The sequence below is a fragment of the Triticum dicoccoides genome, chromosome 3B (genome assembly GCF_002162155.2).
Source record: "Triticum dicoccoides isolate Atlit2015 ecotype Zavitan chromosome 3B, WEW_v2.0, whole genome shotgun sequence".
Taxonomy (NCBI): domain Eukaryota; kingdom Viridiplantae; phylum Streptophyta; class Magnoliopsida; order Poales; family Poaceae; genus Triticum; species Triticum dicoccoides.
In genome coordinates this window covers 830637202-830648816 of record NC_041385.1, presented here as the reverse complement: position 1 = coordinate 830648816, position 11615 = coordinate 830637202, and the positions used below count along the sequence as shown (strand labels likewise).

At 45.3% G+C, this 11615-nt stretch overlaps 1 protein-coding gene across 2 annotated transcripts in view; it reads right to left on the bottom strand.

The window, feature by feature from the left end:
* The window catches only part of LOC119278747 (protein DETOXIFICATION 40-like), a 12273-nt gene continuing 658 nt past the window's right edge, over nt 1-11615 (bottom strand). The window contains exons 1-7 of one of the 2 annotated variants that reach the window (XM_037560087.1): nt 5013-5483; nt 1746-2377; nt 1566-1622; nt 1227-1465; nt 619-737; nt 428-514; nt 1-133 (exon numbers count right to left, since the gene is read on the bottom strand). In XM_037560087.1, coding sequence (XP_037415984.1) covers nt 50-133; nt 428-514; nt 619-737; nt 1227-1465; nt 1566-1622; nt 1746-2377; nt 5013-5294 — 1500 coding nt within the window. In that variant the 5' untranslated portion in view covers nt 5295-5483 and the 3' untranslated portion in view covers nt 1-49. Of the gene's footprint in view, nt 134-427; nt 515-618; nt 738-1226; nt 1466-1565; nt 1623-1745; nt 2378-5012; nt 5484-11615 lie in introns of those variants that run through there. The other variant, XM_037560088.1, reaches the window with a different exon arrangement.

Here is an 11615-nt window from a genome sequence, read left to right as displayed (position 1 = left end):
GCACTCTTCTGAATGGAATAACCGAAAACACAAATCTAGACTGGTCCACTTATTTGTTATTGTCCTTGAACCCTGCAAGGAGAGGCTCTTTCTTCTCGTCCCACTTGTTCAACCTTTTCTGTGCCTCCTCTACCTGAAGAATGTAGAAAAAACACAACACAGTTAAGTAGTGCATCTTTTTCAATGCATATATTTGATCCGTTTGCATCAAGCGTATACTTTCAAGAAGGTTCTAAATCATGTGATGGAAGGAACAACAATGAGCAAGCAACAGTCTGCATGGTACACTTATGACAACATATATGGTGACAAGAAAGATAGACTATATCCTCGGACATCTGGGAGTTAATTTACTATTCATCATTTCAAATTTTGTTTAAAAGAACGGAAATGTAAATTCAACTTCTCTTTTAGCAATAAGGAATACCTCTTTGGTCCAGTCAGTTCTCATGGTGACCCACAGGAGAATGGCTGTCTGCAAGGCCGTTCCACCAATCAAGCCACCCCAAATACCCTGCAAGTACGAATATGATTCCATCGGCACAACTTAGAACACAAAACTAAAGATTGTGTCACCACTTATTATATATATGAAAAATTCACAGACAGATTCATCACCTTTGCGCCAAGATTGAAGAAAAACCCGAGAACAACACCAAGGGGAACACCTACAATGTAGTAAGAGCCGACGTTCACGTAAGCAACAAATTGTTGCCATCCACATCCAACAGCAACACCTGATGTTTCCATGCATGTTAGTAAATTTAAATCACCATGCATATGTGGTATCTCAAGAGAGAAAATATGCATCAGAACACATGGTAGACTTGTTTTTCTCATTTGTACCTTCACTTCTCTTCCCTAAGGACCTACATCTTGTAGTAGCCTATTCTTTTCTTGTACTTGACTACAAAAACTAATCACGATACGGAAACCTACTATATCCCTAAAATAACAATAACAGGACAGACATAATAGTTTGCGCATGGCCGGAAGGGTACATTAGAATTTAGTAACTATGAACAAAAAATATAGATTGGTTTAAAATAACTGATATTGCATAGGGATTGTAGCGTTAAAGAAAACATAGATGGGCCAGGGATACAACCAGCTCCCGCTGTTTGAAAATTGCACATGCCATGAACACTCTCTAGAAAGTTGTACTAATGGACTAGACAAGAATGAAGACTGCACATTTCGTCATGCAGAAAGTTTCTAAAAGTTACCTGTCAGTACAGGTTGGATGCCACCGAGAACGAGTGTGATGGCGAGCAACGGGCAGAGATCTGCCACCGCATCCGAAACCGCTTCACCATCTGTGAACAAGTAACTGATGTGGTTGCGGAGGCAGAGGATCACAATAGCAAGGATGGTAGAGATTGTTGTAGAGAGCCCGGTCACGACCCACACAGAGAAAAATGCAGACTTGGGGTTGCCGGCGCCAAGCTCATTGCTCACTCTTACACTGAAGTGAAAACATATCAATTAGTTAGTTAGAGTACTTACCTAGTTGTTAGTAAGCAATCCTAATGTTTATCAAGGCCTTTGAGTATAGACTTGCGAACCTTGCAGCGGCATTAAACCCAACAGAGATCATGAACACCCACCCGTAAATCGTCATACTGCACAGATGCATCACAAGTTAATTAGCACCCCCACATGCACCACAAGTTAATTAGCACATACTCTGCAGACTAATTGAGTTCTAGGAATAACAAAAAGACTCAAAGTCCAATGATACTCACCACACAGAGAGGGAATCCAGGGCAATCTCAGGGTTGGGGAGCAATCCAGCAATGATCACAAGCACCTGAAAGTACCATGTCTCAAGGCACAGCATCACGGCAGACGCGGCGGAGAGTTTGAAGAAACTCGGCAAACCGGAGAAGGCCTGCCAACTGAAACCCGTCCACGTGTGTTGGCACGTCGGGCTCATGACAATGTACACAAATTGCGCTCCGACGATAATCCACCAGCTCACACTCAGCACCAGCGAGGCACCGAGCAGCCCAAGGCCGACCTTGTACATGAGCACCCAGCTCAGCATCACATGTAGAATGAGTGTTGCCGTCGAGATGTAAGCACTCGGCAGGACGATGCTCTGGGCCTGCAGGAACTTCTGAATGGGGAAGTTGACGGCGTACGCGAAGATCTGAGGAATCAGGCCGTAAACGAAGATCGATGCGGCGCGGGCTATCTCCGGTGACTGTCCCATCAACAAGAGGAGTGGCTCCGAGAAAGCGTACATCACAGCAAGTGGTATGCCGGTTAAGCCCAACAGAATGACAGATCGCTGTAGGTAGATTCCGAGCATGTCGTACTTGTGTGCACCGTAGGCCTGCCCGCAGAGGGTCTCCACTGCACTTCCCATGCCCAGCTGCAAAAACAAAAACGTAATGTCTTAATTGTTAGGACTGACACAAATTGAATTATAGCTAAGTTATAGCTTAGATCTGGGTTAAAATTAGGAGTCCATGGAAACACAATGGGGAAAGGCAAAACTGGTAGCAAGTAGCAAATAGTATTTTTTTTCTCACAATGATATACCCAAGTGCGCTGTGTCACTACAGCCTTAATTTGGTTCCTCTTTCATCTTCAGTTGGAGTTAATTTCATGAAATTTCATTCAGTTGATCGAATTCATCATCATGAGTTTCACATTGCTCCCTCGATTTTTATCTGTTTTTCTTCTTCTTTCATACTAACTTGCAAAACGCTTTTGCGTGTTTCTTAGAAAACAACATATACTTGTGTTTTCAATAAAGTAGGAAAGGGGCTCAAATATGTTGATTGCCTGCTGGATTTCTTTTTTGGAAATTAAACAATAAAAATAAACTGTTGATCAACTAAAAACAACAGCCAAGGCAACTCATCAATCTCAAGAAGCACATTGAGAATCCAAAGACTCTAAATTATAATAGTACTACGTGTCTTGCATCATTACTGAGTAGGTGCATCTGGTAGGCGAGTCCAGATTTTCCATTTATGTGCAGCGTCCTTGGACAGCTGACAGCTACACCACCATGATTGGTATGACTAAGTGGGGCCGAAATAGCATTTAGAGTTAAACATTAGAAGACAAACATTCCAAATGACATGGGACCCTTTTTTTAAGTAGGGCGACGTATAGGTGGCGACGAGCCATACCAATCCTTCAACATCTGAACCATAAACAAATTGCTAGTACCACTCATCCATAAACAAACGAGCTTGGCTCTTGTAGGACCCAATTGATTGATTGGTCGATCGAGAGAGGAGAATATATGACAACAGTCCAAGACTGATGGGACAGGTCACGTCATTTGTCAAGGATGGCAAGCATGCTCTGCTTAGACATTGGTAACACAATTTTTAATGCATTACTGAATATAATTACCCCACAGCTTGCTCTGCTTAGAGATTACTCGTAACTTTTCTTCTTCTTTTTGTGTGGTGAAGACTACCATAGTATTTTATGTAGCACTGTAAAATCTGTAAGCCGTGTGATGACAGGGTAAACATGGAGCACGCGCTGCCTTGACTTAAGCAGACACACTGCACTTATTGAGGTGGTCACAACGTTATCTTTTTCAGGACCACATAGTCCATAATGGGAGCGGTCCAAGCACTTGAAGACGCCCAAATAGGGTAGAGACCAGAAAGGAATGGAAGAGAATGCAGGATCTAGATCTTGTGGGTCTATCTAGATGAAGGAGAACAAATTAAGCACCATGTGGCGTGTGATTGACAAGGGAAGGAGCCAAGAAATAGAGAGGGATCCTGTGTGTGGATCTAGATGAGAGATGACACATAGTAGATGGAGAGTGGCAGGTGGCATGTCGGTTTCGACCATGCATGGAAAACACGCCATGTAGTATGTATGAGTATGACTGGCCCTACTTGTGCCAAATAGGCGTTGCCAACCATAGACCTGTCGCGCGCAAACTTGTCTAATCTAAAGTGACACTTAGGAAATACTATGAGTGTCACGCGCCGTGTATGCAGCGGGTGGGTGGGTTGTGGCCATCACCTAGCCGTGGATGCTATCACCATTGATTGAGAGAGGAGAATAATAATATACTAAATGCTAGCACAAAAGTTCAAAACTTTTGCCAGAAACTGATTAAATTAAACTGAAGATAAGCCTGCTAGTATCAAGCGACTGTCAGGCAGGTTGGACCCAGAGACACTGCATTTATTTAATGTGGTTACTATGCATATCCCGACATTATACCTCTCTCCATGCCTCTCTCCAACCACATTCTACGGGCCGGGTGAGCACGAAACAGGTGGAACCCATCATCGAAACCATTAGACACAACCAACAAAAAAATAGCTTGCTATGACGAAATAGCGTAATCCTTAAAATCCGATAGCGGTATACAGCGCTACCGCGATTGTACACTGATTTCATGTGAGGCATTGCCTAAAACACTATAACACGCTATTTTTTTCACTGGACATGGTACATAGCATAAAGTAATGAAAATATGCGTGTTGTTCATGAAAATTACATATCTTTTAATTTGAGTTCAGCTCGCCCCCCCTTAGATCCGTCCGCAAGAAAGTGAAGGGGCAGTACCAAAAGTCGCCGTGAATGACTGGCTTCTGCCAAATGGGCCTGCCATGTGCCATGCCATGCCTAGACCTCTCGCTAATCCAATCCACCTCTGCTGCTAAGCACACGACGTAACAGAAACAGCACTTGGTCTAATATAGTACCTACTGTAACAGAAGCAGCACTTGGTCTAATCTACTCCAGCTCCAGGGTTATCAGAATCTATCTAATCTACTAACAGGAAAACAGTAGTTGGTCCAAGCTGTGGCCATCAGTTAGCCAGCATGCGCTCTCAACTCTCGGTTCTCAGTGAGCATGGCATCCAAGTACGACGGGAACAGAAACACAAACACTACTCGTCGGCTGAACAAACATTTCGATCTACCCAGTGTGGATCTACCCGACGCATTGCTCCGACGTCGAGATGAGAGGCGGGAAGGTACCATGAGGCCTACTCAAACGTAGTGTGTGCGTACCATGAGGCCGTAGGCGAAGGTCTGGACGCCGGTGTTGCCCAGCGAGGCGGCGGCGAGCTCCAGGGTCCCCAGGTGCCCGCACAGGATCTGCGTCGACATGGACATGACGAAGTTGATCATGTACACCACCACCGCCGGCGCCGCCAGCCGCGCCAGCAGCCGGAGCTCGACCGTCCCCGCCGCCCACGCCCGCTCCGCCAGTGGCGCCGACGTGTCCGTAAGGATGCTCTCCAGCCGACACGACGCGCCATGCTCATGCTCATGCTCCTCCCCGCCAGCCATGATGCTCGTGAGGTTTGGTAGGTAGCTAAGCTAGGACAAGAGAGAAACTACGGAGCTATGGCCTATAGCTAGCTCGTATATGGGCGTGTGTTGTGTCCGTCTTGGCGTTAACGCTCCGGCTAAATAGTGGATTGGCTTGGCTCTTTCCAGATTGATTTCTTCATCACTCACTCCCACAGCTACCTCTTGCGACTGTACCGTCAATAACAGGCCTGGATTCCCGCTGACGCCGGCACTGTCGACGGTGGAACTTACCACGCTCTGGCTGTCTGGCCAGACCACGGCCTGCCTGCCTGCCTTCCAAGTCGCCGTCCACGCGAACCCACGAGGTTCACGAGCCTGCTGTCGCCGGGCCACTATCTGACAATGGCAGCTGGTGGTGGACTGGTGGCTGGGCTGCCACCGGCGCTACCCGTTTCAAGGCGATGGGCCGGACGGTCCACACCTTGTACTCCCTCCGTTTCAAAATAGATGACCCAACTTTATACTAAAGTTAGTACAAAGTTAAGTCATCTATTTTGGAACGGAGGGAGTAGTCCGGTGGCTCTCCTTCATCACCCGATCCGTGGGTGGGTAGGTAGGTATGGACACACCATGTGCTCCGATGATGCCCATACACATGGGAGCATGACCATCATTTGAGCCAGCTTGATGTTCAGAAACGTAGCAAAATTATGATTCTATAGCAATTATGGCTGGACATACATTGCATGAGAAACACAGATTAAGCCGTAGGATCGATCTTATCTTAACTTTTTATAGAACTAGAATATTTCTTTGTTAAGGAGGTACTGGAGTGCTCTGCTCGTCATGCTATTACTTTGTTGCATGTAAATTTCAATTGTTCGTTCTCGCCAAAAATAAAAAATAAAATAAAAGTCAATGTTTCATCATGCTATTGCTCGGATCATCATGGTATTAAATGCTTAATTTAGATTGTATATATAGCTCATGAAATTAGATGTCTTGTTGTTTGTTGCATTTGTTTGTGTTGTGCATGAGTGCCGTAGACAGGAACCAACATATACTAGATGTCATTTGTGGATGTCCTACTCTTTCCAATTATTATCTTCCATGTTCCCTTCCACGGTTCCACCTCATGTCAACAAAACAAATATTTTCTTTTCTTCTCTTTATCCAGGTTATTCTCTTAGTTTTTTTCTCCTGAAAATACAAAACTGGTAAGAAATAGGTCTATATATTAATTTAAGATGAACACCCAGTGATGGTTATAATCTTGAGGTGTTTTAATTTTATGGGAATGGATATTATACATGGTGGCTTTCAGTGCTCAGCGATGATACTTCTACGCCCTCCAAAGGGTTAGAATGTACTCGAGTCACTCCTTGGGGTAGATCGGGTGCTCTACCAGCCCCCTCCTCCCAGCGTTTTCTCCACTTCCCCCATGTTCTCCTTATCATCGCCGGATAAAACTGGCTGGTGGTGGTGAGGGCCATACTTGCAATTTGGGGACTGGTACGACCTGATCTGGTGAAAGGGCACCAGCCCTGGATTGGGATTTACGGCATGGGCCATCCATCCACAGCAGCACGTCATGGTGGCGAGCAACGATGGTTGACGACTTGAGGTGGTGAGCTTTGCCGCCACAACGATGGCATGGTAGCGCGAAAAAGTGATGTCATCGTGTTTTTCTCTTTGGGTAGCTACATATGTGTCAGGAGGTGGATGGTGACGTCGACAGTTGACCGATGTTGGGTTGAAAACTCATGATTTGGTGTTATGAGTAGATCAAAACAGTGTTGACGTCTGTTTGTCGGTTTGCAATCCATCAACCTCTCATACCAATATATAAGAAAATCGAACTCATGACACACAAGCTGGACTCTTGGCAATAAACAAATGTGAAACATTACGTGGAGCCAGAGGACACTGTCACTAATCGACCCTTGGACACGTCATAGTCTAAGCTAGGAAAAAATAAGGCGCTATACAACATACCGTCGCCCTTGAAAATATATTATTAGCGAGCTACGATGTGTTATTAGTGAGACATTGTACATTGATCAATTTGGCAAGACAATTCTCTAGATGCTATAACGTGCTATTAGCGGTGCTGTCTTTTGGGCTTTCGGAGGTGGGCAGAACTAAAAATCAATTTATTTGTCATATTTATTTAGTTTTTTGTTTCTTTGGCTGTAAAATCTCGATGGTGGAGACAGCATCATATATACGATATAAAAGTCCCACGGTTCTATTTCCGTCGGTAGTTTTTATCTCGGAGACCCGTCAGTGTGCCGAAAATGTCAGGAAGCTAAGGTGGAGACTAGGCCTGAAACATTGTATTACCCACAATGGGAAGGGCAAGGGGGGAGGGATAGCATTGTTTTGGGATGAAACAATTGAAATAAAGAGACTTTCAGTTGGCCCGAGGTATATTGATGTGCATATTAGGGAGAATCCTCATAGCCCAAGTTGGCGCGGCACATTTGTGTATGGCGAACCAAGAGCTCATGAACGTCACCATATGTGGGACTTGCTTAGGAGAATCAAGCCGCACTCAAGTGAGCCGTGGATGATGATAGGGGATCTGAATGAAACCATGTGGCAGACTGAACACATCTCAGCAGCTAAAAGGCCCGAAAGAAACATGGCTAACTTTAGAGAGGTCCTCTCGGACTGTAATCTTCATGACCTAGGCTTTAGCGGACCTTGCTGGACTTATGATAATAAGCAAGCAGGTAAAGACAATGTCAAAGCCAGAATAGACAGGGGTGTGGCCTGCCCTCGGTGGTCTTAAATCTTTAAGGATATCCAAGCGTACATATCCAGCACATTTGCTCCTCCAGGTCTGACCACCTACCACTCTTGTTAACATTCAGTGAACGCATGGAATACAGGAAAATGAACAGCAGCTTTCGGTATGAAGCCATGTGGGAGAGGGAAAATTCCTTGTTTGAGACGGTGGACAACACATGGAGCAGGTCTGCAACTGCTAGTTCACTTGAGGAAATGAAAGAGAAGTTGGGCTCGATACATCAAGCGATGCAAAGTTGGGCTAAGAAAGAATTTGGATCCATTGTTAAGAAAACAATGCAGTTGCGCAAGAAACTCGAGAGCCTCTGGGAAGGACCTCCCACAGCTGGTAGGCAGTACGAAATAAACAGAGTAGCGAGGGAACTTGATGAAGTTTTGTTGAGAGAGGAAATTATGTGGAGACAAAGATCTAGAACAACCTGGCTGAAAGAGGGCGATAAAAACACTAAATATTTTCAGCGGAAGGCAACCTGGAGAAGGAAAAAGAATACCATCACAAGTTTGAAAGATGGTAATGGCCAGTGGGTTGAAGATAAGGATGGGATCCAGCAGATGACCACACGTTTTTTCAAGGACCTGTATACTAAAGATGATAAGGTGGCACCACAGGAATTAATCAACATGATGCAAGCGAGAGTTAATGAGGATATGAATAACATGCTGACAAAGGATTTCACAGAAAAGGAAATCAGTGACGCCTTATTTCAAATCGGCCCATTGAAAGCACCAGGGCCCGATGGGTTTCCAGCCTGCTTCTATCAGAGGAATTGGGACATTTTAAAAGAAGATGTGGTAGGGGCGGTAAAGAAGTTTTTTGCAGATGGGATCATGCCCGAAGGAATTAACGATACTACTATTGTCCTCATTCCGAAAGGTAGCAACCCCGAGAGCTTGAAGGACTTCCGTCCGATCAGTTTATGCAACATCATATATAAGGTAGTGGCGAAGTGTCTAGTAAACCGACTAAGGCCATTCCTGGATGAAATCATCTCTGAGACGCAGAGTGTGTTAGAGATTGCTAATGGATAATGCCTACATTGCGTTTGAATGCTTCTATAAAATTCAGCATAGCAAGAACGCACGAGATACTTATTGTGCGTACAAGCTAGACTTGTCGAAAGCATATGACAAAGTGAACTGGGGTTTCCTTGAAAACACTCTGCAGAAATTGGGATTTAATGAAAAATGGACGAACTGGGTGATGAAGTGTGTTTGCTCGGTGAGATATGCTGTTCGGTGCAACGGTGAGCTGCTGGAAACTTTTAGTCCGTCGAGAGGGCTGCGTCAAGGAGATCCCCTTAGCCCATGTCTATTCCTCTTTGTCGTGGATGGTCTTACTAGTATCCTGAATAAGGAGATATCCAATGGTAACATCACACCCATTAAGGTGGCAAGAGGGAGCCCAGGTATTTGGAACCTCCTCTTTGCCGATGATAGCCTTTTGTTCTTTAAAGCATCTGCGGAGGAAGCCAATGCCGTTCAAAAAGCGCTCGCTTTGTTTCAAAATTGCTCGGGTCAGCTTCTCAGCCCAAGTAAGTGTTCAATACTTTTCAGTGAGCGATGCCCGAACACAACCCAAGAACGGATCAAGGAGACCCTGGGTGTGGTGTCGGCCACGTTTGAGAGCAAGTACTTGGGACTCCCCACTCAGAGGGGAAAATGAAGGATGATAACTTTCAACCCATTATGGACATGTTTGGCAAGCGATGCAATGATTGGTCGGAAAGGTATATGTCTCATGCAGCGAAGGAGGCACTTGTGAAATCCGTAGCTCAAGCTTTACCCACCCATGTGATGAGTGTTTTCAAGATGTCTGTAGGCTTCTGTGAGAAATATGAGAAGCTTATCAGAAAATTTTGGTGGGGTGAAGATGGAGAACACCGCAAAGTCCATTGGATGGCTTGGGATAAAATGGTAAAACCCAAGAGAGCAGGTGGGATTGGATTCAGAGATATGCAAGGTTTCAACCAAGCACTTCTAGCTAGACAAGCATGGAGATTGATCCAGAACCCGGATAGCCTCTGTGCTCGAGTCCTTAAATCCAAATATTTTCCGCATGGTAAGCTCCTTGACACAGTCTTTGCATCGGATGCATCACCTGCATGGAGAGGGATTGAATTTGGGTTGGAACTTTTGAAGAAAGGCCTCATATGGCGTGTGGGTAATGGAAGAAGTATTCAAATCACAAGAGATAACTGGATCCCCAGGAAGGAAGGACTCAAAGTGGCGAACTTTACATCCAGAACTCGGTTGAGGTGGGTCAACCAACTATTAGTGCAAGGGGAAAATAATTGGAACACCGAACTTATATATCGGATTTTCAATCATTTTGATGCAGATGATATTTGCAAAATCAAACTGCCGACCAATCCGACGGAGGATCAGCTTGCGTGGAATCATGAGAAATCTGGAGTGTTCTCTGTGCGGAGTGCGTATAGACTGGCCATGGACGGACCAGGGCGAGACCTGGCTACATCTACATCTACAGGTGACAGTAACAACCGTAGCATATGGGATCTTATTTGGAAGGCTTTAGTGCCGGAAAAAGGTTAAAATATTTGGTTGGAGGGTTGCGACCAATACCCTGGCCACCAAGAAGAATAAATTCAAACGAACTCTGGAGGTGGATACTACGTGTAGCATATGTGGATATGCAGAGGAAGAGGAGTTCCACAGTGTGATAGAATGCACCAAAAGCAAGGCTTTGAGATTTGCAATGAGAGAGGTTTGGGACCTCCCGGATGAGGCGACATTCAGAAACACTGGCAGAGATTGGCTACAGATCATCCTGGACACATGCAATGCAGACATGCGGGATAAAATCCTATTACTGATATGGAGAGCATGGTTCCTACGGGACAACTGCGTGCATGGGGATGGGAAAGAATCCATCTCGAGATCTGCTTCCTTCCTGACAAGATATGAAGAGGAAATCCGAAACTATCTTGTCGCCATAGATAGCGAGAGGGGGAAAGAGCCAGTGGGAAGCAAGAACATACGTAATGTGAGGCGGGAAAATGATGCAGGCAACCATTGGTATGCTCCTCCAGCGGGATTTGCAAAACTGAATACGGACACAGCATACAACCCTGACTCGGGACTGAGCTATGCCGGAGCTGTGGCTAGAGACCACAAGGGAATCCCCGTTGTCTCCCTTGGGCAGAATACTGGGACCTGCATGGACGTAATGGAGGCTGAAGCATGTGCTATTAGAGAAGGCCTGATAGGCCTGTCTGCTCTGTTTAATGGCCATATAATCATCGAATCTGATTACAGTACACTAGCTAAAGAGTTGTCCCCGCAAGCCACAAACCGATCCCATTGTTTTCCGATTATCAGAGATATACGTGAGTTCTTGGGGCACTTCGTATCCTGGCAAGTCAACTGGATCAGCAGGGAAAGGAACAAGCTCGCGCACAACCTGGCGATGGAAGCAAAAGATCATGGGGACTTCAAGATGATTGGAGCTGTACCAAGTAGGGTACAGGAGGTTTGGTTGTATGACCGTAATCATTCTCCTGTATAATTTGAGGGCTCGTCATTCTC